This window comes from Netta rufina, assembly GCF_964035555.1.
Source record: "Netta rufina genome assembly, chromosome: 2".
Lineage (NCBI taxonomy): Eukaryota > Metazoa > Chordata > Aves > Anseriformes > Anatidae > Netta > Netta rufina.
In genome coordinates, this window is record NC_140124.1 from 22574504 (window position 1) to 22590748 (window position 16245).

General features: G+C 38.3%; 1 protein-coding gene across 1 annotated transcript in view; it reads right to left on the reverse strand.

Annotated features, from left to right (window-relative positions):
- The window catches only part of LOC311206493 (ATP-dependent translocase ABCB1-like), a gene marked incomplete at both ends in the record, with an annotated part of 42087 nt that extends 33097 nt beyond the window's left edge, over nt 1-8990 (reverse strand). The window contains 7 exons of the mRNA XM_084281848.1: nt 146-270; nt 1171-1342; nt 1656-1847; nt 4007-4100; nt 5255-5402; nt 7465-7519; nt 8899-8990. Coding sequence (XP_084137974.1) covers nt 146-270; nt 1171-1342; nt 1656-1847; nt 4007-4100; nt 5255-5402; nt 7465-7519; nt 8899-8990 — 878 coding nt within the window. The remainder of the gene's footprint in view (nt 1-145; nt 271-1170; nt 1343-1655; nt 1848-4006; nt 4101-5254; nt 5403-7464; nt 7520-8898) is intronic.
- Nucleotides 8991-16245: the final 7255 nt, after the last annotated feature.

Sequence of the window (16245 nt, forward strand, 5' to 3'; positions counted from 1 at the left end):
GCACTCTCTTCCCAAAAAGTATCTGATGATGCTTTATGAAACTAATGCAAAATGAAAAAATAAAATTCAGCAGCAAAGACAAAAAATAAAAATCTCTTCAGTCACTATTATAAAAACAGCCAACAAATGGAAAATTTTTTCTCACCTTTCAGTTTCTTTCCTCTGTCCTCCAAATGCTACCACAGTTTGAATTGCTGCCAGAACTTCCTCTGCAACAGCTCCTGCTTTTGCATATGCAGTCAGTTCTTTGTTAGTGAATGCAGAAATTGTCTGTGTGGAAGAAAAATCATTTAACTTTCCTGTTCAAACAAAAACAGAACCAGCACAATCACTGTACTGATTTATTTGAATACCTTTTTTTTTTTTTTTTTTTTTTAAACTGAATTTCCTATCTACTTTTTATATTTTGAAAGACTTATAGAAGATTGCACATTTTAAATAGAGTTGTGATTTTCATCTTAAGTCTAAGAGCAAGGCTGCCCAGTGTCACTGTAATTCAATAGCCAGGTGTTACTTAACACCCTAATAACTCTTTCAAGGTAAACAAAGGCAATTACAGTTCTATAGATGAAGTCTATTTCTCTCTCAGAATGGTCTGAGTTTACATCTCACGTGCTTTCAGTTGTTGTAAGTTGAGCAAGTGGCAAAGAGATCTGGAGCAGAGGTCATGGTCTGCTGGCTGCCTGACAATGTCTGCTCATGCCCATATTCTAACCCCAGAGGCAATGACCTCCTCACCTTGGGGTCAGAGCCTATGGACAGCCGTTACCCCAGGAAATCTGACTACTGCAGGCTCATTCCAGAACGTACCTGAGATGACCTCAGCTGTGCAATCTTACCTCATTTGTGTATTTATTGATCTTTACTGACAGTACTTGGATATTTTGGTGAAGTAGTCATGAAGACCAAGTGAAGAAGGCAAAGGTACTGCTTATTTACCCTTTCATATGAGGGCATACTTAAACAAAGTTTACAGTAGTATAGCAGTACCCATGGAGGAAGCAATGTACTTTTTCAACTACACCAGTGCCATGAGACACAACTTTCTGCATGTAGGCAAGGTCAAAGTTCACTAAGACCCAGAATACATTTTTTAAGTCTTCAAATACCAAGTGGAGTTATGGAAATTATAGCCTACCAGTTTATTGAAAATTCACACTTTTTGCCTACCTTTGCCCAGATAGCTGAAGAGAAGCCCAGAACTGGACTGAATGCCAAGATCACAAGTGTTAATTTCCAGCCTTTTGTAAAACCAACTATAAATCCAGTGAAAAATGTAGCCACTGACTGAAAGAACATCCCTATTTTTTCCCCTATTCCTTCATTAATCTTGGAGATGTCACTGGAAAAAAACAAATGATATCCAAACGAGTAAGAAAGCATGGAAACCACAGCCATGAATTCTTTAGATACACCCACTTCGTCAGTATTTCTTTATGTTTCTAACACCTGAAGTTTAACATAGCTTCAAGTTTGCAGCCACGGAGCACTTGGGGCAGTATTCTCCAACATCTCTGTTTCTCAGGATCCATATAAATGACTGTATAGCTTATAGAGGAGTTTAATGAGGTGAAATATCATTCTTTTGATGGAAGTATTACAACTGATTTGTGATAGAACAAATAGTTAGCAACTAAATGTTATTTAATACTTACTCTACAATTCTAGAGTTCAATTCGCCCACATCATTTACATCAAACCATCCAATCTCCTGTCTCATTACAGCATGAAAAAATTCGTGTCTGATTCTTTTTATTTGCCTGCCAGCAGCTAGTGTCCAGAATGAAACTTGAATGTAGGCAGCAAAAAGAACACAAGCTCCTATTCCAGAATAATAATACGCATATCTGAAAGGAAACAAAAAGGAGATTTACAGCTGAGTTATACTGCAAACAGGACTCAGAATCACACAGAATCACAGAATTGTCTAGGTTAGAAGAGACCTCAAGACCATCGTGTCCAACCTCTGACCTAACACTAACAAGTCCTTCACTAAACCATATCGCTAAGTTCAACATCTAAATGTCTTTTAAAGACCTCCAGGGATGGTGACTCCACCACTTCCCTGGGCAGCCCATTCCAATGCCTAACAACCCTCTTGGTAAAGTTCTTCTTAATATCCAACCTAAAACACTCCTGGTGCAACTTTAGCCCATTCCCCCTTGTCCTGTCACCAGGCACATGGGAGAACAGACCAACCCCCACCTCACTACAGCCTCCTTTAATGTACTTCTAGAGGGCGAGTACGCCAGTCCAAGCCACGACTCCTAGAGATAGCTTATAATTCAGTTCCTTATATGAGCATTCAAAAGAACACAGAAGGCTCTTACAACTACCTGCTATTTCTCTTATGTTTAATGAATATTTTAAAAGTTATTTCAGAGTCAAATGTCAGGTTTTATATACTACTTATCTATTATACCACTTTCAAAAATTAACACAAAGATTTTAATTTAAAAATTAATGGCTCAAAGTCCACAAAAACAAAGATAATAAAAACAGGCTTAGAATGACATATTTACTCTTAAAAACACTTCCCACAATGAATGAAAATTAACAGTGGGATTTTAAAGATGCTTAAGCAATGTAAAAACAAAAGTTACTGTTGGGGATATCCACTTTCATTTAATTAAGTCAGGATTTGACTTCATTACTGAATTTTAATCGTTTGTATGCTATTATCATTTAATTGCTTTGTTTAATCTTATTTGAGAAATTTTAGCTTGATTTTAAAATGTGTGTGCATTTCTAAGGAAAAATAATGAAATTAACATCTAGATACCATTTATGTAATCAAAACTAAATAAGGCTCCACATGTACAAAAAAAAAAAAAGAAAAAAGAAAAAGAAGAATAAAATAAAGAGGAAAGCTATCCTATGTACTTTGTTACAAATGATTGCCAAAGATGTTTTATTTGTGATTGCAATTAAAATATTATCATATTTAAACCAAAAAATATTAGTAATAAATTAATAAAATAAATAAATTAGTAATAAAGAGCTTAATGAGTGCTGAATGTTCTTAATCATTGCCAGCATAATAAAAGAAGCTACAAAAAACAGCAAAACTGGGAGGAAGAAAACAGGTTCTGACATTTGTTTGAATGCGTAATTTATGACAACACACAAGAGATTTTAATTCTGGTCCAGAATCCCTATGAACTGTGGTTATTTCACAATATCATTGGTAAAAATTAAACAGAAAATAAAAATACATTACATTGTGAATTACTTGCTTAATGGTAATTGTTGAGAAAGTTATGTCTTAGATTTTGCCAGATTTTTTGCATAACAAATATGGCCATATTTATGTTTAGATTCCAGTACATCAACAATTCCTAATTCTTATCCCGCATAGTGGGGTTCTTGTTTGTGCAACAAGAGTAGAATTTACTGTCTGTGATTACATACTGCCTTCAAGGAGCAGGCCGTCACAGCTTATTTTTCAAAACAAACACCCTTCCTTGAGGTTGAACAAAAAGATAAGATTTATTTTCCCCCTTTGGAAAGAGACATGACTAAAGAGGACCTGGGGTTTTTTAAAAAAATTAGAAAAACGAAGCAGAAGGAAAACCCAAAAAGGGAAAAGAATTAAGAAAGAAGAGGTAGGGCATAAGGGCAGAGAGAGAAGGTAATGACCACAACCCCCCCAGCTGTAAGCCTGGAAATTGCACAGAGAATGATACAATGAGGTCCTACAGCCCCTACTTGCAAATCATTGGTGCTTGACACCTTAGAAGACTGTGAAAAACACCATTGGACTAACACGAAACAGCTTGTCAATAAGTTTACTCAGACCACCTGTTGCATCTCAATCCTTATTTGAATTCTATCCAATAAAAAAACGTTAAAAATACGTGAGCAAAGTACTTGACCTAATTTATATGTTTGTGTTATGAGCTCTGAAAATTTATTGGGCATTATATAAAAAGTGTTTCTTTTATCAAGTTCAAGTTTGTTGTCTTTTATCTGATAGCCGCAAAGTGAATGAAAACTTTACTATTACCTGGTCAATTCTTCCTCCAACTCTCCAAGCAGAGTATAAGAAAAAAAATCTGTAGAAAAATTCACTGACGTATGGTTTAAAAAAGAAAAAAATTCTGCAGAAAAAAAAAAAAAGAGAAAAGCATATTACTTATTTTTATTAAAAAACATGATAATAAATTCTTTCCATAAAATCTTATCATCACCATGCTGAATGAAGATTAAGAGCTGTCAGCTACCTAGCACCTGACTATGTTTACAGAAGCTTAAGATATTCAGCACATTACAAAGTATTTTCTGAAGCCAGAAGTGAAAATTCTCCCTCTAACATTAGAAACAGAGAATAAATAAATAAATAAATAAAATAAAACAACTTCCCCCCCTCAAAAACAAACAAACAAACAAACAAACAAACACCAAAACCCTAGCAAAATTCAGCTACTGTACAGTAGCCTAAATTCCACATTGGAACTACAGTATTTTCTCTTGAATGTGTACTGATTTTAAGAATACTTATATAAATATTACACTGGATCCATAAAGCTCACCTTCTTAATAGTGCTCTGAAGTATTTTACAAATGTAGGTTCATAAATAACTAATGTTCAGAAAAATAACGAATATGGAATAAGGTATTTCCAATTGTCTAGGGTAAGGTTTTTTGTTTTTTTTTTTTTTTTTTTCCTTTCAATTAATTCTTGTTGCCAGAGGTTAAAGATGTAATTAACTTGTATAGGGGATTGTCTACATGTGAAGCTAATCAGGACACGCAGTTCTGCAACATGCATTTGGCACTTCAATCTCAGAACAAATGTCAGAATAAATTTGGTAACAAGGCCTTTATTTACATATTTTAGCTTACATATTTCTTCAAGAACTGCTTCTGATTTCAAAGCATAGCATTACACATTTTCTGCCTTCTCTTTTTCTTTAGTCTTTCATCCATTTATTCAGTTCCTCAACTCCAACTGTAATACTTCAAAGTCTTTCCTTTAAAACTGATACAGCAGTTAATTAGCAGACTGTGTGGAACAGCCCAGAAAACTGGTCGGAGAAAATGTGGTACTGGTCAAAATTACAGCCCTGTTGATTCTCACAGTAGGAAGTGATCCAGTGATGCATCTGACCCACAGGGTACAGGCAAACGTCTTTCCTGGGAACCCTCAACAGCCTGAGGTGAGCTGCTAGTCTGTCCTTTCTTTTTCCCAAATATACCTCACTTATTGTTGTATAAAAGCCATCTTTCACCAACACCAGCTAGGAGTATTTACCTGGATAAGTCATGTTTTCTGAAGTAATAAAACTATCTGTCATGTCACCAAAGACGATCATCATAATGGGGAGTCCTGCTCCATGGAGTATTGCCATGGTAGTACCCAGCACCATGAGGAATTTGTCCCGCCAGTCAGAGTATCGAAACTGAAAGTGGAAAAAGAACTGTGCTATAAACTTCTCTAATTACAGCAAATGCATGAGAGTGACAACATAGTGTTAACAATGCAGTTAAGAAGCTGTAGTAATATAGCACCTTGTTCCTGTCCCCATACTCCAAATGAGAAAGAAGAGAAAGAGAAAAATATGCAAAAATGTCTTGTTGCATATTTATGAATCCTCAGGTAAAACTGCAACTGCGTAGAAGAGAGAATGTGTTCAGCATCTTACAGCTCTTAAGTGGAACCCATGCCAGTATGCCCGGTCTGGAGTACTACTGGGAGATGCTTGCTTGTGGTGTGTCTGGCCTTGCTGCCAGAAAATAGGCAAGAGTGCTCTGACCAGGCAGCAGATGTGATTCCCAGTGGTACCCAACCCAAGAAGAAGAAAAGGATCAAATCTTTTTTCTCCCTCAACCTGTAGTGATGGTCTGAAAAGATATGGCTGTGAAATAATCCCTTAATTTAAGCAGTACTCTTTGGTGTATAGGCAAGGTCCACAAGGTGCACCTTTGGCTGGGTGCTCCTTGAAGGAGGTTTTTACTGCAGTGGTTGACTGAATGGAGTTGCTGTAGTCCTTCAGGTGAGACAGAGCGGATTAGTGCTTCTCTGAGGAGATGCAGGAGTTACCAGTGTGTTTTGTTTTTCTCTTATGCATTTTTACCAATAGTTTCCTTAGGTTTTCAGAGAATATGGGAAAAGGTGGCATCCCTGCTGAATGCAGAGAGTGTGGTGCTCATTGTCATCACTCTTGCATCGTACAAATGTAGTTTTCTCTTGCTTTCTCTGTGGACAGAAGTGTTGCTGTGGACAGAAGTCCAGCTTTAAATGCTGGAATTATCCTTCAGGAAGTCGTTTTCCACAGGCTTTTGAGGGACTTGGGAAATCATTCTACTTACAAAAGAAAAATTTCTTCCCTAAATCTACCTCAGATTCTGCTAGATGCAAATTTCACTTAATACTGAATAAATCCTAAATCTACTAATAGGTAAGCTAACAATGAAATTGAGTTAGCCTGTTAAATCTTATTACCGTTATCAGTGAGAGTGAAGTACTGCAGGTGTTGCCCTGTCACTTCCTTTCAAACAGCTTGTGCATTTTCATTTGAAATTTTCAAGAGGGCAGGTAATAATTATCTAAGGAAAGCTGTAATAATAGAAATTCTTATGGTATGTAATGAAAACTTTTTAAAATGATTGTGGTCAAGCTGAGAACCTGATTGGAACAGGTGCCTAGGGAGGCTGTGGAATTGCATCTGCTGGAGATTTTCCAAACTTGCCTGGACAAGGCCTTGATCAACCTGTTCTTTGATGTTAAGACTGTCTTGGAGAATGACATTGGGCCAGATGACTTCCTGAGGTCCTTTCAAGATGGAATTTGCCTATGATTGTTCTAACTATATAAAATGCAAATACACTGTGGCCTGCATATAAAAGAAGATATTACAGAAATTAAAACTGTATGCTTCTGAATCACCCGTTTAAAAATGAATGCAATTGTATCATAAAATCTGCTGTTGCTTGCTGGATATAAATGTAGATTTGGGGGGGTGGAATGGCTGAGAAAAGACTTGTTAGTAGTTAGGATAATACTGATAAGTTAGAATCAACTGCAAGAAGAATGACTTGAACATAGAAGCTAAGATTTCCTTGTTTCTGAAGATTCCTTTAAAAAAGTATTCCATTAAACAACTATGCCAGTTTATTACAGAAATTTTGGAGATATTTTTTCTGGCATGTGCACTCTTATGCTAGGAGCTTTCCTTTTTTTTTTTCTCTGTCTCCAGCTCATCACATTTCATGTTACAGCCCCTCCCCATTTGTCTACAAATACTGCTGTGTCAGCACCTGTTGGATGTAGGTGTAATAGTAAAAATTTTCAGCATTGAGAGGATTTAAGCCAGCTTACTCCGTCTCCTGTGTATGCTTTTTCTTCAAGATGTATGCTGTTTAGTTTAGCGCTGCAACATGAGCAGAAACACGCACACAAAAATAACAAATTTTAAACATTATGGTAGACTGGGATAAGTAAACATACAACATGGAACTTACCACTGTTAATGGACTGACCATATTCAGTTTCTCAGGTTTCTTCTTGTCCTCACTGCTAAAAAAATCATGATTGTATTTTAAGTAGGAAGAGCAATTAAAACATCAAAGTAAGCCTCATGAATGCTACTACAACCATTGTTTCTTAATTGTGTTCAGAAGTATGGAGAGAGGTAGAGGAATGTAAAGAACTTTCAATGTTCTCTCAGTACTTTTCTCTGAACGCTATCAAAAACACTTTTAAAAAGACTTCAGATTTGGTATTATACTAATATAATGCTATATAGTATAGTATACTATACTATACAGTGTCTATTGATGAACTTGATGATGAGCTTTAAAATGTCTTTGGCCTAGAAACCATCAAAAAGGAAGCATGAGAATGCTCTTATCTAAATAAACTGAGTTTTGCCCACCAACATCCTGTGTTCTCCAAATAAAACTTAGCTCATACAGCTTATTTTAAGGTTGTAGATAAAATCTCAAACCCTTTCCCCTGTTTTGCAATGGGGATTTTCCTGACTCTACAAAGTTCAATGTCAGATCAAATACTAGGTTATCTTCTGCTATCATTGGTGCAAGTTATTTTAAAGGATATGAAGCACTGTGACAGTCAACTGTTTTATAAACTCTTAACAATCCTAATTGGGATGAGTCACTCTTTCCAGTTCTACCACACTCACAAGTCTTTTTTTGGTGGCTGGAAGTCCCATGCAAAGCATCCTAAACCTTCCCCTACAAGGTACATGGGAATTAAGTGTCTTTTACTATATAACATGGGAAACAGTAAATTACTATGCAGGTCTTTAAATCATGGAATCTATTTTCCACCATGACCCATAACTTTTTTGAAATGAATGCATGGGATAGAGGGGAGAGCATGCAGGACATCTGACTCAATTTGGACCCAGATTCTAGTAAAAAGTTACACTAATTTCAGAGAGCTTGGAGAAGCATGCAACTGAACTGTCCTTTAATTACATTAACTTCAGTTCTATTCTTATTTTGGCTCAGCCTTTCAATGAAACAGAATAGATACTGCTGCCACTATTTATTTATTTATTTTTGGCAATAGAAGCAGGCAAATTTTCAATAATCTCAATTGAAAATCTTAATCATAACATCAATGGAGAAGCAAAGCTTTCTACTCCTCAAACAGACTTCACATGACCTCATGGATTCAGCTGGATTTACCTGTTAATAATTTATCTATTCTTAGACATGGTTAAATTTCTTTATCTACATTTAGATATAGATACTGATGTATTTTTACGTCTATGTTTATCTACATTCTCTAAAAAGAACTATGGATATCAAAGACTTTTCCAAAGAAGGAAAATTGTGGTCATGCTTGTGTTCTTCATCAATAAAATTTAAGCCTATGCATGTAGAGGTAAAACATTGGTAGAATATTTTGAAAACAACTGCTATACTTACCATTTACCTTCAGATCCATAATCCTGATATGATACAGCAATATTATCATCCCTTCTGTTTATGTAAGGCTTTGTTTCATCTTTAGAACCCATTTTAAATCTGTATAAGAAACAAAGCATCTCAGGAAAAAACTGTCAGTAATACTTATTTGGGAGAATGTAAAGCAAACAAACTAAAAGCCTACATCCTAATGTGCTGTTTGAAACTAGCCTGTCTTCAGATTTTAGGCAGGACCCCAGTGATGTCCTCTGCATAACCCTTGGGAGTATATCATTTCAAAGTTTCTGCAGTTTTCCATAATACAAAATAAACAGTAAAATGCATTTTAAAGTAGAATGAAATGTCACTGGAATTTTTTTGCTCATTTTAAAAATATTCACTATTGGACATTGATAATCTGTCTCAGACAAAATAAATGCACTGACTTACCAGGAGAGCAGATCTTAATCTGTTTGCACCTGTTCTGGAAGGTTATTCAGCAGAAAGTAGGACTATTTTGATTAGGACTGTGCACTGAGGTTGGACTTTGCTCATTCCATGTTAAACTGTAGTGAGGAAAAGCTTTCCATAACTGGTGCATGCCAGCCTTTTGCAGCACCCTTGGAGTCTGCAAGGGAATAGGTGCACACCTGGCTCCAGAAATAGGGTGCTCAACAATGAATGACTTTGAAAAGCCTGTTGTATCATTGTCACTCCCGAAAGCATCTCAGGAAGTCTTCTCTGAAATCCTTCAAAGATGTCTCTATGTTAATGTGTTAATCATTTCTTCTAAGGTGTCCAAGTAATCAGGCTGACTGTGGAGAAGCACATTTCCTGGAGCAATCTGGGCATCAAGTTGGGCACCAAATCCTACCTTACACACTTTGAGAGGAGGTGCTTTTGGTATTACTGTTCAGCCTTCTGTGATAAAACTGAATGAGACTCTGAGGATACCAGTTATATCTTGCTATCCTGAGCCAAGAAGATGGAATTTGCAGAAAATCATATGCTTTCCTTAATGAAAAATGCTCATATGACTCTTTAGTCCTACTCTTATAACAGGCAGTAGATAATGCACAAAAGTTTTATAATATGATATCAACTAGGTTATATTTTATCTCTCCATTTCGCTCACCTCAAAGTTTTATGGAAGATCATTTTCATATCCAGAAAATCGGTGTTGTCTTCTGAAAGTTTGATAGTAGTCATTGAGAAGGGATAGAAGAGCTTAAATGGCCGCCTCGGTCATAGCGACCATGAAGTGGTTGAGTTCAAAATTTACGGTGACAGAAGGAAAAGTGCCACCAAAACCTCATCCCTAGATATGGGGAAAGCGGACTTCAGGCTGCTCAGGGAACTAGTCAGCAAGGTCCCCTGGGAAACTGCTCTTGAAGGCCTCGATGTCCACCAGTGCTGGTCATTCTTTAAGCGATGCCTCCTAGAAGCACAAGATCAGGCAATTCCTAAATATCGCAAGTCAGGCAGGCGGGGCGGGAGGCTGGCGTTGCTGACCAGGAACATTCTAATGGAGATTAGGCGGAAACAGAGAGTGTTTCGCTACTGGAAGGAGGGCCAGGTGTCATGGAAAGAATACAGGGATGCTGTTCGTGTTTGTAGGGAGAAAGTTCGTGTGGCCAAAGCACACCTAGAGTTGAAGCTGGCTGTGTCTGTGAGAGAAAATAAAAAGGGTTTTTTTAGATATGTGAATGGAAAAAGGAGAACTAAAGAATACATAGGGCCGCTCCTTGATAGGGAAGGTCTCCTCACAGACAATGACATAGGCAAAGCAGAGATGCTTAACGCCTTCTTTGCCTCTGTCTTCAATGCCAATGATGGGCTTCGGGACCCAGGGTGCCCTGAGCTGGAGGACCGGGATGGTGGGGATGACAAACTCCCAACCGACCCTGAACGTGTGCGGGATTTGCTACTCCACCTGGATCCCTACAAGTCCATGGGTCCGGATGGGATTCATCCCCAGTGCTGAAAGAGCTGGCAGACGTCATCGCGGAACCTCTCTCAATTATTTTTCCACGATCCTGGGAATTTGGAGAGGTCCCAGTAGACTGGAAGCTGGCAAATGTTGTGCCGATTTTCAAGAAGGGTCAGAAAGAAGACCCTAGCAATTACAGGCCTGTCAGTCTCACGTCAGTGCCTGGTAAAATCATGGAAAAGATGGTTCTTGAACTTATTGAGGCGCACCTGGGGGACAAAGCAGTCATTGGTCCCAGCCAGCATGGGTTTGTGAAGGGTAGGTCCTGCCTAACTAACCTGATTTCCTTTTATGATAAGATCACCCGTATGGTGGACCAAGGAAAACCAGCTGATGTGATTTTTTTGGACTTCAGCAAGGCTTTTGACACGGTTTCCCACAGGATCCTACTGGACAAAATGTCCACCATACAGCTAAATAAAAACATCATACGATGGGTGAGCAATTGGCTAATGGGCAGGGCCCAAAGGGTTATGGTAAATGGGGCTGCGTCAGGCTGGCGGGTGGTCACCAGTGGGGTCCCTCAAGGCTCCATTTTAGGGCTGGTACTTTTCAATATTTTTATAAACGATCTGGATGTAGGAATAGAAGGTATTTTGAGCAAGTTTGCTGATGACACCAAACTTGGAGGAGTTGTGGACTTGAATGAGGGTGGAAAGGCCTTGCAGAGGGATCTGGATAGGTTGGAGAGCTGGGCGATCACCAACCGCATGAAGTTCAATAAGAGCAAGTGCCGGGTCCTGCACCTGGGACGGGGAAACCCTGGCTGCACGTACAGACTGGGCGATGAGACGCTGGAGAGCAGCCTAGAAGAGAGGGATCTGGGGGTCGTGGTAGACAGCAAGTTGAATATGAGCCAGCAGTGTGCCCTGGCAGCCAGGAGGGCCAACTGTGTCCTGGGGTGCATCAAGCACGGCATCGCTAGTAGGTCAAGGGAGGTGATTGTCCCGCTCTACTCTGCGCTGGTGCGGCCTCACCTCGAGTACTGTGTGCAGTTCTGGGCACCACAGTATAAAAAGGACATGAAACTGTTGGAAAGTGTCCAGAGGAGGGCTACGAAGATGGTGAAAGGCCTGGAGGGGAAGACGTACGAAGAACGACTGAGGTCACTGGGCCTGTTCAGCCTGGAGAAGAGGAGGCTGAGGGGAGACCTCATCACAGTCTACAACTTCCTCATAAGGGGGTGTCGAGAGGCAAGAGACCTTTTCTCCATTAACACCAGTGACAGGACCCGCGGGAACGGGGTTAAGCTGAGGCAGGGGAAATTTAGGCTTGATGTCAGGAGGGGGTTCTTCACAGAGAGGGTGGTTGCACACTGGAACAGGCTCCCCAGGGAAGTGGTCACTGCACCGAGCCTGTCTGAATTATTTAAGAAGAGATTGGACTGTGCACTTAGTCACATGGTCTGAACTTTTGGGTAGACCTGTGCGGTGTCAAGAGTTGGACTTGATGATCCTTAAGGGTCCCTTCCAACTCAGGATATTCTATGATTCTATGATTCTATGAAAATATCACTCCATCCTGCCTGCGTTGCTTCTTCTTTCTTAACTATGTTTTCCTAGAGGTACCACCAGTGTGGCTGAGGGACTCAGCTGTGTCCTTCATGGGGCAGCCCTGGCCTCTTCTCACAGAAGCTACCTCCACTATGAGAACCTTGCCTTGCAAACCCAATACATGGTGGCTACCCATTACTGTAGCTGTTAATTACCTTGTATTGCTTTTATTTCTGTTGTGGGGCAGGGTTAACATCCACAGTATTACTGTCTATGCAGGTATTGCCAATGGGGTGTACCCCATTACATTCAGGGGAAGGAAATGGTCCCATAGCTATGTGTGATCCCTAGTGCAGAAGCCCAGTGTTTGTATGGCATGTTGTACATGTGCATCGCATAGCCTGAGGCACTTGTACTGCTTGAGGGCTGGGTGGGTGAGTTCATGAAACTGCTACAAAAAAGATTGCTCTTACAGCTCACACTCAGCCTGGTGATGCCCTGGTGATGCCTGGTTGCTCCACAACGCTGAGCCCAATGCTGTAATTCTACCAGAAGCATCGTGTGCTCTCTGACACACGCTGTACAGGTGTGTGGAGACACACCTCAGCAGCTTGCTTACCTGGGTTGAAATGACGTGCATGTGGGGATTGCCAAGGCAGCTGTGGAGGTAGCAGCTGAAAGGAACATCTATCTCTTCATGTGCTGTTGCAGGTACCTTCTGCAATATCTGGGGGCAAGACTTTGGAGCAGTTTTGGAAGGCTTGTGCTTCTTTCTAGGTTCTCCAAGGCAGGACCCAATGATAAGAAACCTGCTGGGGAAATGGTGCAGTACTTCACAAAAAGGTCATTGAAGTCTTTGTAGTAGCATACAGCTGCTGCCTCTCCCTCCAAGTGCCATTGCTATCCCTGGTCTCCAAGGACACCCTCCTCAGTTTCTTAATTTTTTTCATGACATTGCTCATTAGTGATCTGATAGAAGCAGCATGTGTGCAACGTCAAGATGCAGACAGTGATTTATCCATCCGCTTGAGAAACTCATGGTCCTTTCATGGTGCCAATTCACTAGGAATATGATTTCCAAATGGTTCTGGGCTGCTTCTCTCTAAACTTCTAGAGAAATGGAAGGGGAACTGTCAACATGGTGGAAGTAGGGACATGAAGCAGAAAAAAATTGGAAAAAACCCATCAAATAATAAATAAATAATAATAATAATAAGCAGCCAATGGGTGGAGAAAAGGCAACACAAGATGGGCAGCTAAATAAATAGAAGAAAACCTCTCCGTTCCTGTAATACTCAGAAATATTTTTAATATATGGGAAGACTTTTCTGTAACCTTCTTCCTTATTTTAGCATATTTTATAACAAATGAGATTGAATTAGAAAGAATTAAATGAAAGGTCTTCACCTCTAATAGTAGTTCAGATAGATAAACATTATCTACCATCGATTATCTTCAGTAGGACTGCATACGAGTTAAATGTCTACTGCCTTAGTTTAACACTGCCCTAGGTCTTAAGAACACTGACCTTAGTAGATGTGATAGTAATGATGCTAGGACTATAAATTGATACTATTCCTTTGGGCAGAATAGAGAGCAGGAATTCTAGACAATAAGCAAAAGCTCATAAAAATATTGTTCTTTGGGTTCAATACTAATGGTATTTAGTTGAACAAAACATTTGTGAAGAAGGAAAGAAAAAGACAATCTAAAAGAAAATGCAATTTAGCTTAGCTATTGTCTGAGCAAATGAGGCCATCATGTGGCAAATTAAAGATATGGCTACAGAGAGAAAAATTGATTAATAGTTTTGGTAATAATCAATAAAATTTACACCTTGCATTATGAACTCAAAGGAAGCTGGTGTGAAAGTTCAAACACAGAAAGTCCTCCTATCTTTCCTTTTTCTCATGAGGAATTCGATCTTCTAGAAATTCTTTATAAATTAAAGATTCTTAGATAGAAAGCACATGCATTTTTTCTAACAACTTAAATCTCATAGATAAGAATGGAAGAATGAGAGTTAGAAGATATAATCATACCTTCAAGGGAAAAAATTAAAATGTTTTCAAATCACAACCAAGTGAGCAACTAAGTTCCTAATGATTTATCAAGATCATGAGGAAACTGCAGAAAATGAAATTATAAACATCTGCAAAACTAGATTATTGTATGCTTTATTGAATCTACCTTTAACAAGATAAACCTTGAAATATTAGCATCCTGAACTACCAGATCAAATATACATGAAGAGTTGTTTCTGATGTGGCAGTTATGTTAGTAACTTTCATCTGTAATTATTCTTCTATTACATTGAAGAATAGACACACACATAGAGATAAATTATCTGTGGAGCTACCCAACAGAAATTCCGGGTTTAGTTTGTGGTTGGAGAAACATGCTGTAGTTCCATAATGCATTCTTTTATCAGGCCCTTTGTAAGTGTGCATAAATTTTGTTTTTTTTTTTTTTTTTTTTTTTTGGACAACAGGAAAATGATGTATTATTACATGTTGTGCATCACTATGAAGTACAGTATGTCAAGGAATGATGTAAAAATTTGTACAAGCACATTGGTTAATCCAAAACAAAAGCTTTAAAAGATGTGATATATGTACAAGAAAAGGTCAGAAAAAAATCATATTGGAGAAAGGCAAGAGTGCCTAGAAAGAAAAAAGCACAATATTGCTGTTGACCGAACTAGCCTCTCAGAGTCCTAGCAGAAAATAGACAGTAGGTAAAACTGACCACTTAATTAATAACACCTATCCTTAGCTTAATCCTTTCTCAGTTCTGCCTTGATATTATATATTTATGTATATATATTGCTATAAACAAAGCTGACCTTATTAAGGACATCTGAAGAGTAGGAGGGACCTAGGATTAGACAGATCTAATGTCAGACAGATCTCCATTCTCTTTCCGTCAACATTGCTTTATTTTAACATTTTATATATTCTGAATTTATTTTTTTTTCTTAGACTACACATTAATCTTGTTATTCTCTTACCCTGTTTTCACAAGTGATTTATTTAAGAACCAAATCAGAGTCACATGGAAGGAAAACTTTCCTCTTGAATGATGCAAGAATGATATTAGAACAAATGTTTGATGTATTAAAAACATATTTAACATATTTTTCTCCTTTACTAACCAAATGAATGATGATATAATTTCTACCCATAAACATTTAAAGTAAATCTATGAAAATGCAGATTGTAAGCACATTATATATGGTCTTTAATTTTAAGTTACCAAAAAACATCAATGACTTCAAAAACTTGGGGATTTTAAAAGAGCCCCATTCAATTTCTAGTATTTCTGTAAAAAAAATGACTGTCTTTGGGGAATACAAAGATGGAGTCAGGGTTTACAGATCTACTTTTATGAAGCATAATGTACTGCAGAATCTAAGAAGCCTATTTTAATACAGCAGTCATTCAAGATGTGACTCATTTTCTCTAAACTATGGCAGTGTAATTATGATAATGTCCTTTTATGTGAAGAGAAGCGGATTTGTTGATCTGGCCTGCTAGTGATAGCAGCCCTAGAATGGGATGAACTGTGCCCTGGGCTACATTGACCAGACCTTTGTTAAACATGCAGAAAGGTGGCTTGCTTAGAGAAATTAGCTTAGGCATGAATGTTCACTTTTAGTTGGATGCAGTTCCGTCTTACTCCTCTACAGCAAAAGTATTACAGTACTGACCTCCTTAGTGAATGGAGTACAGCTAACAACTAGAATGAAACATACATCAGAATAAGCATTCAAGATAAAAGGAAATGTAGTCACTTTATGACAGCAGAGATTTCTAAAGATAGTTGTCCTTGTCTGTTCTGCTCTTTTCCTTCCTGTTCTCTACTTTTGATATCTACAGGAATCAA